Source organism: Ceratotherium simum, chromosome 1, assembly GCF_057802395.1.
Source record: "Ceratotherium simum simum isolate JZ-2026a chromosome 1, ASM5780239v1, whole genome shotgun sequence".
NCBI classification, from domain to species: domain Eukaryota; kingdom Metazoa; phylum Chordata; class Mammalia; order Perissodactyla; family Rhinocerotidae; genus Ceratotherium; species Ceratotherium simum.
The window spans coordinates 37,116,808-37,132,659 of NC_141900.1; the positions used below are offsets into that span (position 1 = coordinate 37,116,808).

The following is a 15,852-nucleotide window of genomic DNA, read 5'->3' on the forward strand; positions in this document are numbered from 1 at the left end:
TCTACCTCTTCTTCATGGTGCTTTGGACAGTGATGATTTTCTTTTAATGTGTTGAGTTTACATAATGTCTTTCTCCTTTCTAGACCATAAGTTCCATGAAGGCAGGAATTGTGCCTGGTTTTTCCTCCCATTGTATCCCTACTGCCTGATATAGTGCATGGCACATAAAAAACATTCAGTAAATATTTGCTAAATGAATGATGTGATAGAATCCAAGCAGAAATTGTGCTGAAAAATATTTGTATTAGATAAGACTAAAATTTAGCATATTTAATATCTGCATATATAAATTATAATAGTCTATTTTTCCTTTATTAAAAAGTGACATAATGGAGACTTTTAAAAAATAATCATACTGTTCTAAGAAAAGTAATTTTAGCTTTCTAAGTAAATAATGACCTATCAAAGCACTGAGATCCGTTTAGCAACATTTCCTGGAATGTACTCACATGCAATTTTTTTCAATTGTTGAATTTTTCTTCCTCTTTGTAATCTGACCCCTATTTCCAATCTTATTTTTTATCTCTCCTAACCACAACATGGTATACTGTAACTTTACAGAACTGTTCATGTCTCTCTATTATACTTCTTTGCACGTATGGTTTACACAGCTGGAAATACACTCCCTCTATCTTCATTGCATGTGTGAGTCGTAATTATCCTGTTAAACCACCAAATCATTGACTTAATATGGTTGAAAAAACTGTTCTATAGAAAATTTCCATAGCTATCTGTATTTGAGCTGTAAAATTGTGTAGAATGGGCCTACGGTGAATAATTGACTCTGTACTACTCCTGACCGCTGTACTTTATTGTGCTACAGTGGAAAGACAGACTTTGGAATCACAGAAATTGGTTTCAAATTCTTCACTATTTATGTGAGCCTGGGCAAGTTATATAACTTCCCTGGGTCTTGGTTTCTTCATCTAAATAATGGTTGAAAAGTTTGTTGGGAGGAATAAATGAAATAATATGTGTAAAACACCTAGCAAAATAATTGGATATTTTAGTTTATTGTTTTTAAAGAGTTATGGCTCTGGACTTGATAATGACATGCTTCCTTTGGCTATTTTTAAAGTGTTCATAGTAGGAAAATAATCTTTTTTAGTTATGCCAGATTTGAGCTCACTTAGTACAGAATTTATACCTAATTCACTAAAACTTTATTTATAACCATAATCCCTTTAGAAGTTCCTTCTGTGTTCAGACTGTTTACAAAATGATTTTTAGGACTTGTTGGCATTTTGACATGTTTATAGTTAGCTATGTAATCATTTTACAACTTGAAATCAGTGAGACCAATTACAAAATTACATATTTTTTTGAAAGAGTAAAATGACTAAATCAAATCTATGCCAACAAAAATTTAGTAAATTCCAAAAGTGATGTGTGAGCCACATCTTTTGATTATTAGTAGAAATGACTGGAAGTTTTGACAATATTGTTAGATATTGACATGGTTGTAAGCCACAGTAGATTATAATTTTAAATTTCATTTAAAAATATTAATATATAACATACCTGAATATTCATTTGCAGTGACTACTTTGTTATAAATAATTTTTATTCCTTAGATGAGCTTTCTCTCTTTAATTTATCCTCACTTTCTTTTGTTATTATGAAGCTCTTAAAAAATCACCATATTTTCTCTGTTTTTTGAGAGATATTCATTCCATTTTTCTTAAAGACTGGGACAGGGAGAAATTACTTGAAGCTTGGATGTCCAACCCAGAGAACTGCTGCCAACGATCGGGTGTTCAAATGCCAACTCCACCACCAAGTGGGTATAATGCCTGGGACACGCTCCCTTCTCCAAGAACTCCAAGGACTACACGCTCTTCTGTCACCTCTCCGGATGAAATAAGTTTATCTCCTGGGGATTTGGACACCAGTTTGGTATGGTTTGGTGTTCAGTGTACTTCTCATAGTTTTGTGTTTAGTCTTTTAACTTTTAAATTATTTAGTATTGTTTCATGGAATCTCTAGTCGTATTCTTGTAGTTGAATCCTATACCCTTCTTAACGGGTTCAGTTATTTCAGGCTTTGGTAAACATTTATTCTCACAGGGACTGGCCCCGTGGCTTAGTGGTTAAGTGCATGCGCTCCGCTGCTGGCAGCCTGGGTTCGGATCCCGGGCGTGCACCGGCGCACCGCCTCTCCAGCCATGCTGGGGCCGCGTCCCGCGTGCAGCAGCTGGAAGGATGTGCAGCTGTGGCGTGCAGCTATCTGCTGGGGCTTTGGGGAGAAAAAGGGAGAAAAGGGAGAGGGATTGGCAGTGGATGTTGGCTCGGGGCCGGTCTTCCTCAGCAAAAAAAAAAAGAGGAGGATTGGCATGGATGTTGGCTCAGGGCTGATCTTCCTCGCAAAAAAAATAAAATAAAAAATAAAACAATATTCTCACAGAATATTTTTGTGATCTCTGAATTACAGATTGAAATACAAAAGGTTTTCCTTTCTCATTTCAAAACAGAAAACATGGGCCGGCCCCATGGCTTAGCGGTTAAGTGCACGCGCTCCCCTGCTGGTGGCCCGGGTTCGGATTCCGGGCGCGCACGGAGGCACCGCTTCTCTGGCCATGCTGAGGCCGTGTCCCACATACAGCAACTAGAAGGATGTGCAACCATGACATACAACTATCTACTGGGGCTTGGGGGGGGGGGGAGTTAAAAAAAAAAACAGATAACATAATAAGAGTTTGGGAAAACCACCTCCTATATTCTCACTTAAAACCTCCAGTTACTTACAGTTTTGAATACACCATACTGAAATATTAAAAGTTGAGTTTGTCATAGGCACTTTAAACCAAAAATACAAAAATATTTTTTATATTTTCTTGAAGACATTTATAATATATTGATAATTATAGATTTGGTTCAGGAAAGCTTCTGGAGTTTGTCATCTAGATACATTTCAATAATAAATGTTTGCTTTTTACTGAGAAACAGTAGTGCTGTTGTCTGCATTTTTAATTGGCATACCATTGGTGTACTATTATAGGAAATTTTGATGTTTCTTGAATGATTCAGCCACTCATATGAAAGCACTCAGGGTTTTATCTAGGCCTTCTTGGAAAACAATTCTACTTCTATAATTCACGTCTGTAACATTATAAAGTTTGCTTTTAGTAAGTCGTTGTTTAGAAGATACGTAGTTTTGTAGCAGAGTTCCCTGAGTAGAAATCCTTGAATTGCTGCTCTGAATATGCTGAGTTCAAAAAACTGAAAAAGCAACATTACTCTGTTTCTGTAGATCTTCTGGGGTAAGCATAGGGTGAAGGACGTGATATTGAAGTATTTGTTTTGCAACAGGCAATTTGATCTTGACCTGAGTAGATTGTAATGATTTGTTTCTTGTACTTCCTTTTCCAAATGCATAGTTGCTGATTAATTTGATACACAAATTTGGAATTTGAGTGTTTGCCTTTTGCATTAAAACATTTAAATCCCACAATAGTTTATAATGAGGTAGGCATGGTATTTATTATTCAATCATAGGTAGGCACACTAACTTTAACTTCCTTTATAAATTTGAAACACTTTTTATAATTACTATACCAGTTGTTTTGCCTTAAACTAATGAACAAATGAATGTATTGTTCTCTCTCCAAAGTATGACTTTGTTTAAAGCATTGCTCTTCTTTATCTCCAGTGTGATATATGTATGTGCAGCATTTCTGTATTTGAAGACCCAGTGGATATGCCCTGTGGACATGACTTTTGTAGAGGATGTTGGGAGTCGTGAGTATATGTGCAGCTCAGTATTTCTTACGGCATGATAGCATCTTGATTTGGTAATAAAATTGCTTTCAATATTTAATGATATGGATTATGTATATTGGTTTCAGAGTTACACTGAAATGTATTATACTTTGCTACTAAGGAAGAAGTTTGTTTTTCTTATTTTTAAATCTTCTAATTTATTAATTTAGTAAAATTATTTAATTTAGTAATTAATGTTATTTAGCTTAATGTAAGGTACTTTTGGGAACAAAGCAGGTATATGTAAATAAGTTTTCTTAGTATCTTAATTTATATTACATCTAATGTAAATTTTAAGCCTACACATAAATATCAAGAATCAGTTTCTTATATCCCAAGAATTTTTAAGCATTTGTTTTTATGCTTTCTCTGAATTTTTTGTGACAAGGAAATAGCCTTGAAAATCTGTAAAATATGGATGTTTAAAATTCTTTTTTAATCAGTTCAATTAGATGTCTCTCCTAGGCATAGTTGGGTATATATTACAAATGAAAAACTTATTTTGCTTCTCATGTTTATCTATATTCTCCTTCCCATCACCTTGCGAAGATTTATACTTTCTCATTATCCATTAACTTTGCTCTAATGTTGCACTTTTCGGGAGAGTTTTATAAACACAATGAAAACGGAGCAATACAGTATCATGTTATCTCTGGAGACACATAAATCTACTGATTGATGGCCTAAGTGAAGCATGTTTATTAGTATTTAAGGCAATCTTAAAAATCAGAAGTTTGCAAACTATTCTTTTTCGTGGAGCACAGAGCATCAAGTGTAGGAAGCTGAGGAGTGCTGTGTGGGTGAGAGAGCAAGAACTGAGCAGATTTTCTGTTAGGGTTTTAAACAACTTTGTTGGAGTATAATTGACATGCAAGAAACTACATATTTAAAATAAATGATTTGATAAGCTTTGACATATATATACACCCTTGAAATCATTACCACAATCACGATAAGTATATCCATCACCCCCAAAAGTTTCCTCATTCCTCCTTGAAATTCCTCTCACCCTTCTCTTTCTGCCTCCCTCTTATCTTTCCACCACCATCCCATCCCTCCAATCTGTAGGCAACTACTGATCTTCTTTCTGTCATTCAGGTTTTATTTTGAGTACATTTTCTTTATCTGTTTTCCAAATTGGGGTTTGAGGCAAGATTTCATTTGGAGGGGGAAAAAATTACTGCTTTAAAAAAAGTCAAAACAAATAAGAATACCTGGTCGTACTTTTTATTTTATTTTTTGTGAGGAAGACTAGCCCTGAGCTAACATCTGTTGCCAGTCCTCCTCTTTTTTGCTGAGGAAGATTGGCCCTGGGCTAACATCCATGCCCATCTTCCTCTACTTTATATGGGACGCTGCCACAGCATGGCTTGACAAGCAGTGTGTCTGTGCATGCCCAGGATCTGGGCCTGCAAACCCCGGGCTGCCAACATGGAGCGTGAGCACTTAACCTGTGCACCACCGGGCCGGCCCCTGGTCGTTCTTTTTAAAACATAGACTAGATTCTGCTCAGTCTAATTAAATAGGATCAAACCAGTACAGCTGAGGTAAACTAATTCACAAGGGTCGGAGCTCACAATCCAAAGCAAACTTTGATCTAATTCTGGATGCAGAAAATCTTCCACAGGTACAGTACTTTATTTAGCTTAAAATTGTTAACTGTACTGCATAAGGAAGTATTATTTGGGTTCTGTGAAGTTTGCTCCTGTTGACCTTGGTTGCTATGTGAAAACTGAGCCCCCCAGAGATTTACTTGAATTTTTTTGAACTTCTTCACCTACCTCACCAAACTCCTATCACAGGAACCATCTCCCATACTCATCACAGACTAGCCATAAGAAGTTTATGGTAAGATTTAAATTTGAAAGATGTAATTATTGTTTTCCATGGTACCTTATCAGCCTACCTAGGATTCTCATCCCCACTCCTGCCAGGTAGTTCTTGTCAAATCAAGCACCAGTAAAACAGCTTCCAGTTTGGGTGATTCATACGTTGATAAAACTATTTTTAGGGGCCAGCCTAGTAGTTAAGTTCCCTTCCTCCGTTTCAGTGACCCAGGGTTCGCAAGTTCGGGTCCTGCAAGTTCAGAGCCAAAGTGCAGACCTACACACCGCTCATCAAGCCGTGCTGTGGCAGCGTCCCACATACAAAATAGAGGAAGATTGGCACAAATCTTAGCTCAGGGACAAATCCTCCTCAAACGGAAAGAGGAAGGTTGGCAACAGATGTTAGCTCAGAGCCAGTCTTCCTCACCAAAAAAGCTATTTTTAAATTAATTGCAGTCCTTTCATAGGCGTATAGAAAAGAAACTTGTCTGTCCAAGGAGCAAGGAAGAATTTTTAAAGGTCCTTAGATAGTTTGAAAATCTCTCAATTTATCTTACTCTTCCCTACCCCCTTATCCCCTCAGTCTAGACAGATGCTTTGAAGCATCTATGGCAAGGGCTTAAATGAAATAGAAATTACTATTTTCTACCCAGCCTAGAATATCCTTCCTGCTACTTATTAGTTGTTGATTTAGGTAAGTGGTAACCTCCCTGTGCCTCAGTTTCCTACTCTATAAAATGGTGATAATAGTAAGTACTTCATAGGATTATTATCAGTTTGTTATTAAATGGCTTAATATATGTCAAATGCTTAGAACAAGGCCTGACACATAGCAACCACTCAACAAATGTTTGTTATCATCATCTTCCTAAGCATGGTAATAAGCAGAGAGAACCTATCTATGATATATAATCTGTGAAACTGACCTACAAGATAAAAACATAAAGTTTGCCCCATATTTCTCTCTTACTAACATTCATCGACTCCATGTTCTGCTTATAAATTTAGTGGGAAATTATATCTTGATGAGGATTAACAGCATGGCTGTTATACAGAGAAATGATCCTATCTTCAATGAGATCTTCTCAGTTCTGTCATTTAGTTCCCAGAGATAATTACACCTGCTCTGATGTATTTAGAATTCATAAAATGTACAGTAAATAAGTCATATAGTAACGATGTCTAAGCAAACTGTGCACTTTGACAGGGGACTATGAGTATTAAGATAAACTATACGCAACTTCCCAGGGAGCCTCTTAATAGCTAAAAGGAAGAGGTTCCTGTTATGTGGAAAAGGGAACTCTACATTTAGCAGTTCTCTAACTTTTAATCTCAAGATCCCTTTACGTTCTTAAAAATTGTTGAGGACTTCAAAGTGCTTGTGTTTATATGGGTTATACCTATGCATATATGCTATATTAGAAATTAACACTGAAAAAAAATTTAATATTTGTTTATTCATTTTAAAATAACAGTAATAAATCCATTATATGGGGCCGGCCCCATGGCTTAGCGGTTGAGTGTGCGCACTCCACTGCTGGGGGCCCGGGTTCGGATCCCGGGTGCGCACTGACGCACCACTTCTCGGGCCATGCTGAGGCTGCATCCCACATAGAGCAACTAGAAGGATGTGCAACTATGACATACAACTATCTACTGGGGCTTTGGGGGAAAATAAATAGATTAAATTATTAAAAAAAAAAAATCCATTATATGTTAACATAAATAACATTTGCTATTAACAATAACTATTTCCAGTAAAAAAATTTGTAGTGGTATTGTTTTGCATTTTTGCAAATCTCTTTAATATGTAGCTTAATAGAAAACAGCTGTATTCTTACGTCTGCTTCTGCATTCAATCCTTTATAGTATATTATTTTGGTTGACATATGTAAAGAAAATCTGGCCTCACACAGATGTGTATATGGAAAAGAGAGGAGCATATTAATAGCCTATTCAGATAAGTGTGGCTACTGTTTGATATACATCAAAACTCAACAAGTCGTAGTTTTCTTAATGGTTAGTTGCAGTGTAAAATCGGAAACCATACGAATAGAATTTTTATACTCTTACATTAAAATCCATTGATCGGGGCCCGGCCCGGTGGCACAAGCGGTTGAGTGCGCGCACTCCGCTGTGGTGGCCCGGGGTTCGCTGGTTCGGATCCCGGGCATGCACCAACGCACTGCTTGGCAAGCCATGCTGTGGCGGCATCCCATGTGAAGTGGAAGAAGATGGGCACGGATGTTAGCCCAGGGCCAGTCTTCCTCAGCAAAAAAAACCAGGAAGATTGGCAGATGTTAGCACAGGGCTGATCTCCTCAGCAAAAAAAAAAAATTCCATTGATCTAGCTTGCACTTTTAATAGATCTTTTACCCATGCGTGGTCTTGTGATATCATTTTGAAAATGTTAGTTCACTGAGTTAGGTAGATCTTCCAATGTTAACACATTTCACTATACATAAATATAGTAAAAAAATCACATTAGTTACTATCACCACCAGTCTCATCAGGAAAGTCTCTAAATATTGGGAAGCTGTCAGGCTCACCATAGCAGAAAAGAATTTTTCAAAACTCTACTTTTTACTTGAAGGCTTGAATTTTGTCCTTGGCAACAAGTACCGTCAGCTTTTTTCCTTGACGTGACAGGCTCACTTAATTCATTTTCAAAAAAAGTCTACTGTATACCCAAGTCTGAATAATCATTGTTTGTAGTTGTTCTTTCAAATAAAAATAGTACGACATGATAAAAGCAGGGAAGTCTGCTTGTAACTTGAACAATTAATTCCCTGAGACAACCATCATGCTTTGGTGTGCGGCAGAAGTTCATTATGCTTACTTCTCATTTCTTTGCACAGAATACCAAAAAAATACATACCCATTTTTAATAAAATAAATAATCAATAAAATTTGTTAATAATGTATAATTCTTCTTACTCCCTCAAGGACACTCTTAAATGAAACTGGCTTTTTTTTTTTAACTGCGAGTATGGAGCAGTAAAGAATACAAAGTCTACTTGGCTACCAAGTGCCACTCATGATTCATGCTAAGGCACCAGTACTTTTAACCAAAAAGCAAACAAAGTCTTAATACCATTATGAAAATAGTTTTGTCCTCATAAACCCCCTGAGAAGTCTCAGGAACCCTCACAGGTCCACACATCACACTTGCAGCACTGCTACTCTATAGCATTTCCCTTCATCCATGCTTGCTTCTCCAAATTGTTTTTCCTGACACAGAGTAAAACAAGTAATTTTTAACTGGTGACTAAATTGCAGAATGCTCTTCTATTGGGATATGTCAGAGTTTTGTGGAGAGTGTGTGGTTTTTAAATCATATTAAAAATAGGAAGATTTTAAACATGTTGAATTTAAAATGCCTATGATTAAACAAAAATATTGTGTGTGTAATCAAAATCTATAGCTAAGGAGGGAGATCTGGGCTTTAAATTTCAGAGTCATTGGAATATAGGTGGTAGTTTAAGTTAGGGGTATTTAAATCATCCAGGAAAATAGTATGGTATGGGAAGGGAAGAGTTTTGGCATGAAAACCCTAGGGAACAGTAAAATATAAGTGATCAGGAGAGTAAAAGGCACTTGTAAAAATGGTGGACAAGGAAAAACCAGAGATAAGAAGAATACCAGGGAAAAAAATAAGTCCTAGAAGCCAGAGGGAAGAGAGAATCTGAAAGAAGGCACTGTTCAGCAGTGTGTGATACTCTAGAGAAATCAGAGGCAAAAAAACCTGAGAAATCTTGAATACTTGGGGCTAATGGCTAATCCTAATGGCTTTGTGGAGAGCCAGCCTTTCAGTGAAGAGATGATAGAAGGCAGAGTGTTGCGGGTTGAGAAGTGAATGGGATGGACTTGCAGAAGGAATGACAAATCATCACAAACTGTTTTGTCAAGAAACTTGGATGTGAAAGGAAAGGAGAGTGAAAGTAAAAAATGTTATTTGGTTGAGAAAGGTTTTCAGGATGGGAAAAACTTGAGCATGTTTATTGTGCTGAGGGTAAATAAAGAGCCATTAGAGAGAGAGAAAGAGAGTAGGTTAACGGATAGTGCAAGTCCCAGAGCTGGCCAGAGGATTTGAGGATTAGCCTGGGGGTAAAAGAGGAAGCCCTCTGACTAAGTGAGTGGGAAGAAGGCAAAGATAGCTAACAATATGGCTAGATTTGAGATGTGGAGGGAGGATATTAAGAGAGGCTCTGTTTTTCCTGATGTGCCAAGATGTGGAAGAAGAAGGAGATGGAGCAAAGGGAGCAGATCTGATAACGTCTCAATAAGCTTGATATTTTTTTAAGTGCAATTAAATTAAGATACTTAGAGAACTAAAGGAAAAAGATATTGTAGGCAGTGGAATAATCAAACTGTTGATGGTGATGACTAAGAGAATGGTGATTTAATTGCCTGGTTTTCCATTTATTTTCTCTAGATTTAAGTGTTAAATCCACACTTCAAATGTTTGTTTCTTGTTTTTCCATAGGCAATAATAATAGTAATAACAATAAAACCCTTGCTAAAATTTATGAATTCTTATTCTATGCCAGGCACCATGCTGATATTTAACATAGATTATATCATATAATCTGTATAACAACCCCAAGAAGTGCGTATTATTATCTCCATTTTACAGATAGTCAAACTGAGGCACAGAACAGTTAAATAAATTGCTTAATATCATATAATTTGTTAGTGGCAGACCTGGAATTCTCTAACTCAAAATTCAGCTCTTAACCACTTAATTCACCTTAGGCAAGATTCCTGCCTTTTTCCAGGATACCTTTCCCCTACTACCTCAACTAATGTGCTAGAGTAGTACGTGAAATTTATTTTAATGTTAATCTAAATGAAATATAAGCAGAAAACCTTTTCTTCAAAAAAGCATGCTGTATTCCAATGCCACCCCAAAATCTTTTGAATCATCCATGGTTTAATTGTGTACAATTGCTCCCTTTTACTTAAAAGTGTAGCATATTGAAAATTGAATATGACTTTTCTAAACCACTCATTTCTGAATTTTTAATGTTAAATAAATATATTGTTTCAAATTTTTAGAGAAGTAAAGCAAAACAGGAACATGTAAAACATATAAATGTGTGTATATATATTTGTATATATATAAAATGAATGTTTGGCAGGTAGTAAGTGTTCAATAATGTTTGTGAATTATATAAATCAGGTATTGCAATTGATATTCCACACTTTTTTCATTGGTGTTATTTTAGTTTAACAGAAAATTCAGCATAAAGAAAAAAATTCTTAGAACGTGCAAATAAATTATATCCTTACCTTTTTTCTGTCAATTGATCATTTTAATAGGTTTTTGAATCTGAAAATTCAAGAAGGTGAAGCTCACAACATTTTCTGCCCTGCATATGATTGCTTCCAACTTGTGCCTGTGGATATCATAGAAAGTGTAGTTTCCAAGGAGATGGACAAACGATACCTACAGTTTGATATTAAGGTATGCTGCCAATTATCTGTCTGATTTCCATAATTTTAATTTAATTAAATCTGTATAGCAGATTTTAGCTTTTTGTTTTATTTTTGAAAACATGTAAAATAATGGACTCTGACTTTTGTGTCTCAGAAAAACTGCCTAAAGAAATGGTTGCATTAATTAAAGTTTTAAGCTAAAACATTATTTTATAATCATGATAGAAGTAAAAGTGAAAAGCTAAAGTAGTAATTTACCAAAAAAATAAAACTATTGCTCAGAACTATTTCCTGATTGCCGGTTGCACTTTTATAACTGATTGATGAGGATCATGTTCAAAGTACATAGTACGTATTTTAAGTTTTCACAAAGACATTATATTTTACACTCCTAAATTAAGTATTTAGAAATAAAGATTATCAATTTGGAAATTTATATCTGTTTTTTTTAATTTCAAGTAATAGTTTCATATAATTAATTACAATGTTTATTTCACCTTTTTTTCTATCTTATTTTCATGCAGAAGTTATTCAGAAGCATATGCAAGTTACTTTCTTTTGTATGTGACTTAACAGTTAAATTTCAACTGGCTTGAGCAGATTTTTTGTAGTCTAAACCTTGATATATGGACTTTTAAAGAAGAAGTCCTACTATTTCTTTAACATAGAAGGCATCATAATATTGATTTCTGTGTATTATTAGGGTACCATTTAGAAATTTACTGTTCTAATGCAACTAATAATTACATGCAAGATTCTATTTATAATTGTTTTCCATCAGAAAAGTGGCACACTGTATGAGAAAACATTTTTAAATTACACATTTTCTGTGTGAATAATTGCATTTTTACTTTACCATCATCTACCTGGTTTTAGATGAAAGAAAACGTAAATTTAAAAAGTCATGTCCTGGGGCTGGCCCCGTGGCTTAGCTGTTAAGTGCACGCGCTCTGCTACTGGCGGCCCAGGTTCCGATCCTGGGCGCGCACCAACGCACCACTTGTCCGGCCGTGCTGAGGCGGCGTCCCACATACAGCAACTAGAAGGATGTGCAACTATGACATACAGCTATCTACTGGGGCTTTGGGGAGAAAAAGGGAAAAAAAGGAAGAGGATTGGCAATAGATGTTAGCTCAGGGCTGGTCTTCCTCAGCAAAAAGAGGAGGTCTGGCATGGATGTTAGCTCAGGGCTGATCTTCCTCACAAAAAAAATAAATAAAAGAAATAAAAAGTCATGTCCTTACTAAAGTAATTGCCACTTTTTTCCTTATTGTTTCGTACTTTCTGGTACTATTTTAAGTATTTCTTGAGGCTGACTTCTTGTTTTTTATTTGACTCTTTTTTTGCTTTAAAGTAGATTGACATGGGGTGTGCTCTATATTAGAATTTAAGAGTTAAAATATTTTCTGTTGTGTTTTGTTATTGCTGCTTAAACAGGCCTTTGTTGAAAATAATCCTGCCATTAAATGGTGTCCTACTCCAGGCTGTGAAAGAGCAGTCAGACTGACAAAACAAGGGTCAAATACGTCTGGGTCTGATACGCTCAGCTTCCCGTTGCTCAGAGCTCCTGCTGTGGACTGTGGAAAAGGACACCTCTTCTGCTGGTCAGTACAAGATGAGTTAGAATCGCCTGAAGAGAATTTTTAAAGAGACTTTGTGCCTGAATCAGGCCTTTAAATTATAGTATGTTTGATGTCATTCTTATTAATTAAAAAATGTGTAATGAGTAGTAATGGTTTATATTTATTGTGTGCTTGATGTATGCCAGGCATTATGCCAAATATTTTCGTATATTGAATTCTCCCAACAGTGCTATGAGTTGAGTGCTGTTATTATACCCTTTTTACAGATAAGGAAACTCAGGCACGGAGAAGTTGCCCAGCATTATGCAGCTAGGAAATGGAGGAAATGGGATCGGAGCCCAGCTCTTTTTGATTCCAGAGCCCATGCACTTAAACTCTAATACCAAATTGCTTACTATAGATTAGAAAATGTCTAGAGTTTAACTTTTCTTCAAAAATAGAAGCCTCTAGCAGTGATGCCCAGAATTACTAAGACAGCTTTTCCAAATTTTCATTGTAGGCCCCAACAAGTGAGGTTTTGATTTAATTGGTTTTGGAATGGAACTCCAAAAAAAAAAGCTCTTAGGTGATTCTAATGCACAGTCTAGGTAGGAACCACTTTGTGTTTCTTGCTTTGTTTAATTTCTGGTGCGTGATAAGTACTCAGTAAGTATGAACTGATGATAAGTCAGCAATGGATAGGCTGTGTAACTGTGTCTAGTCCTTTGACTATATGTTTGTTCGACATCAGCATTCTACTTTATTGAGAGTAGATTCAATGATAATTAACTATTTTTAGTTAATTAAATGATCAGAAAAAGAAATAATGTTTGTTCTGCTTTTTGCTCATTTCCAGATTTATCATATATGCAAGGATATGCTTTAAATGAATATAAAACTCTATTCTTTACTTACGTTCTTATCAGAAACCAAAATCAAATTGTAGCACCACTCTATAGTAAAAAGGCCTAGTTATGGAAATATCCCTACCCTGAAAGGTCTGTTTCTTACCCTCATCATCATTATCATTAGCTAAAGATGTTTCTTCAACTGCCAACCTATATGTAGCACTGAACTCTAGGTCAGGTGTCAGCAAGCAACTGTCTGAACCAGTTTTTGAAAATAAAGTTTTATTGGAACACAGCCACACCTATTCACGCCAATTTGTTTACCTGTTGTCTGTGGCTGCTTTCAGGCTATGACAGCATTGATTAGTTATGACAGAGACTGTATGGCCCTCAAAACCCAAAATATTTACTATCCTGGCTCTTTACAGAAAAAGTTTGCTAGACTCCTGTGCTAGGTGCTTGAATTTAGTGATTAATGAAAGGAAAACCATGTTTACTACTTTCATGGCCAAATCAGACTCAGCAAGTGAATAGCAAGAAAATACGGAATAATAGGTTATATCTACATACCTTAATCTTTCAAAACATTTAAAAGACAAATTCCTAATTTTTAGTTTTACATTTTAATATTTCCTGGTTGCTTCGTGACTTCATCTCACTACCCCACCAGAAGAGATAAGGATCCAGCTACAGAAATGAGAAGTGAGTTAATGAATACACGTGTGCTTAACTGTTAGTAAATAAATGATCCTTAGATGAATATGAATCTACTTTACTATACAGTAAGAATATTAAAGTAAGAAAATAAAAGCGCTTCCTCGTCTAAGTTATTGTCAGGTTTCTTGAGAAACTTAAGCTCTAGTGCTGTAAGGCACCCCATTGTATGCATCCTGTGCGTCTAGAATGGTACTAATTATGTACTATCCTTGGGAAAATTGAGAAAAGTTATCACATAAATCACTTTCTGAGTTGTCTGCTTTATGTAAGCATCCCTGGTTGAAAAGGCTGATTTAGAAGATTGATGGAGAGGCTACAAAAATGGAAAATATAAATTAGAAGATAAAAAGAAGATAGAATTTGCTGAGATCAGAGAAGAATAGAGTTTTGAAGGGAAAAGAAAAACCTGTGATTGGCATTGTCTTCTTAAGCTCTGTGGTTTCTGTGGTCTACCTGTTACTAGTTTTTACTATAGATTAGCTTTTACTTTCTTGTATTCTTCCCCACCTCTCTTTGTATCCTGCAAGTAATAAGTTTGATTTGACTGAGGATAAGGAAACTAATGGAAAAACCTAACAATATAGGGTAGACTCTAAAAGCTGTATATGTCTATAAACATATATGATGCTATAAACTGTACATTTCTAGACCAATGTTTGGAGAAATATGTCAGCTTACTCTTTCTCACACCCCAAAATATCAGGCTGGTTATACTCAAGATCCATTGGAGACTATATGCCAAGATCACAGGCCCTACTTTGAATTGTATCCCAGTTCAAGGGATCTGTGCATGGCCACATGGATTCAAGGTCACATTTGGTAATTATTTACTCTTTCTCCTATTCATAAGGGTGGTAGAGAACTTGGCAAATAGAATCATCGTTTTCTGGACATAGCAATTCAGGGGAAGAGAATGTGACTTAAGTGAAATGAGAACAGATTTCAATGAAGGGCAGACATATTTAAGTTCTTCAACTTAACCTTGTTACCTTTCAGTTTTGATATTTGTTAAGCTATAGGATAGATATATGTAGGTATATGATATATGTATATTCTAGGATTTTTGCATTGCCTCCTTCACCTCTCTAGGCATTAATTTGCAATCTCCGTTTTTATATTCTTAGCTTGCTACTCTTATTTATATAGTATAAGTGCTTTGCCGATGATCAGAAATTCTAAAAATTTTTTTTTTTAAAAGAAATTTTAAGTAGAATTCTGCTGCCCTTATCTAGTGTTTCAAAGAGAAACAAAATCTGCTTCATGCAAAAGGAAGCTTTGCAAGAGAGATCTTTATAAAATAAAGGCATGTGATTCTGGGTTTGCTTCTCTCTCTCCCCAAACAGCTCCGAAATATTCTCTAAAAACGATTACAAAAACCACAAGAGATGGCAATAATAATTTCTTCTTTTTAAGAACTGCATGTGACAGAATCAGTTGAGATCCATCCCCAAGAGATGTCTCTCTGAATATAACTGAATAAATTCATTGTTAGGAGGGAAGGCAGGAGTAGGCATTTCTCTTCCCACCACAGGGTAACCCTGGCTATTCTAACTTGTTCATCAACTAGTTCTGTGCCTTTAATAACTGAACCTAGAATGCTTTCTCCCCCTAGCCTGTATAATTATAATTTGTGTGACCTTGACAGTATTATCCCTAGACAATGTTCAAAACCTGGACTCTCGCTTAAGCCAATAATCTTTTC

The 15,852-nt window shown here is 35.8% G+C and overlaps 1 protein-coding gene across 4 annotated transcripts in view; it reads left to right on the forward strand.

Moving 5' to 3' along the window:
* Window positions 1-15,852, forward strand: part of ANKIB1 (ankyrin repeat and IBR domain containing 1) — a 138,646-nt gene that overhangs the window by 89,974 nt on the left and 32,820 nt on the right. For all 4 annotated transcript variants that reach the window (XM_087419490.1, XM_014788164.2, XM_014788163.2 and 1 more), the window contains 4 exons: window positions 1,688-1,896; window positions 3,649-3,737; window positions 10,907-11,051; window positions 12,461-12,627. In XM_087419490.1, coding sequence (XP_087275616.1) covers window positions 1,688-1,896; window positions 3,649-3,737; window positions 10,907-11,051; window positions 12,461-12,627 — 610 coding nt within the window. The remainder of the gene's footprint in view (window positions 1-1,687; window positions 1,897-3,648; window positions 3,738-10,906; window positions 11,052-12,460; window positions 12,628-15,852) is intronic.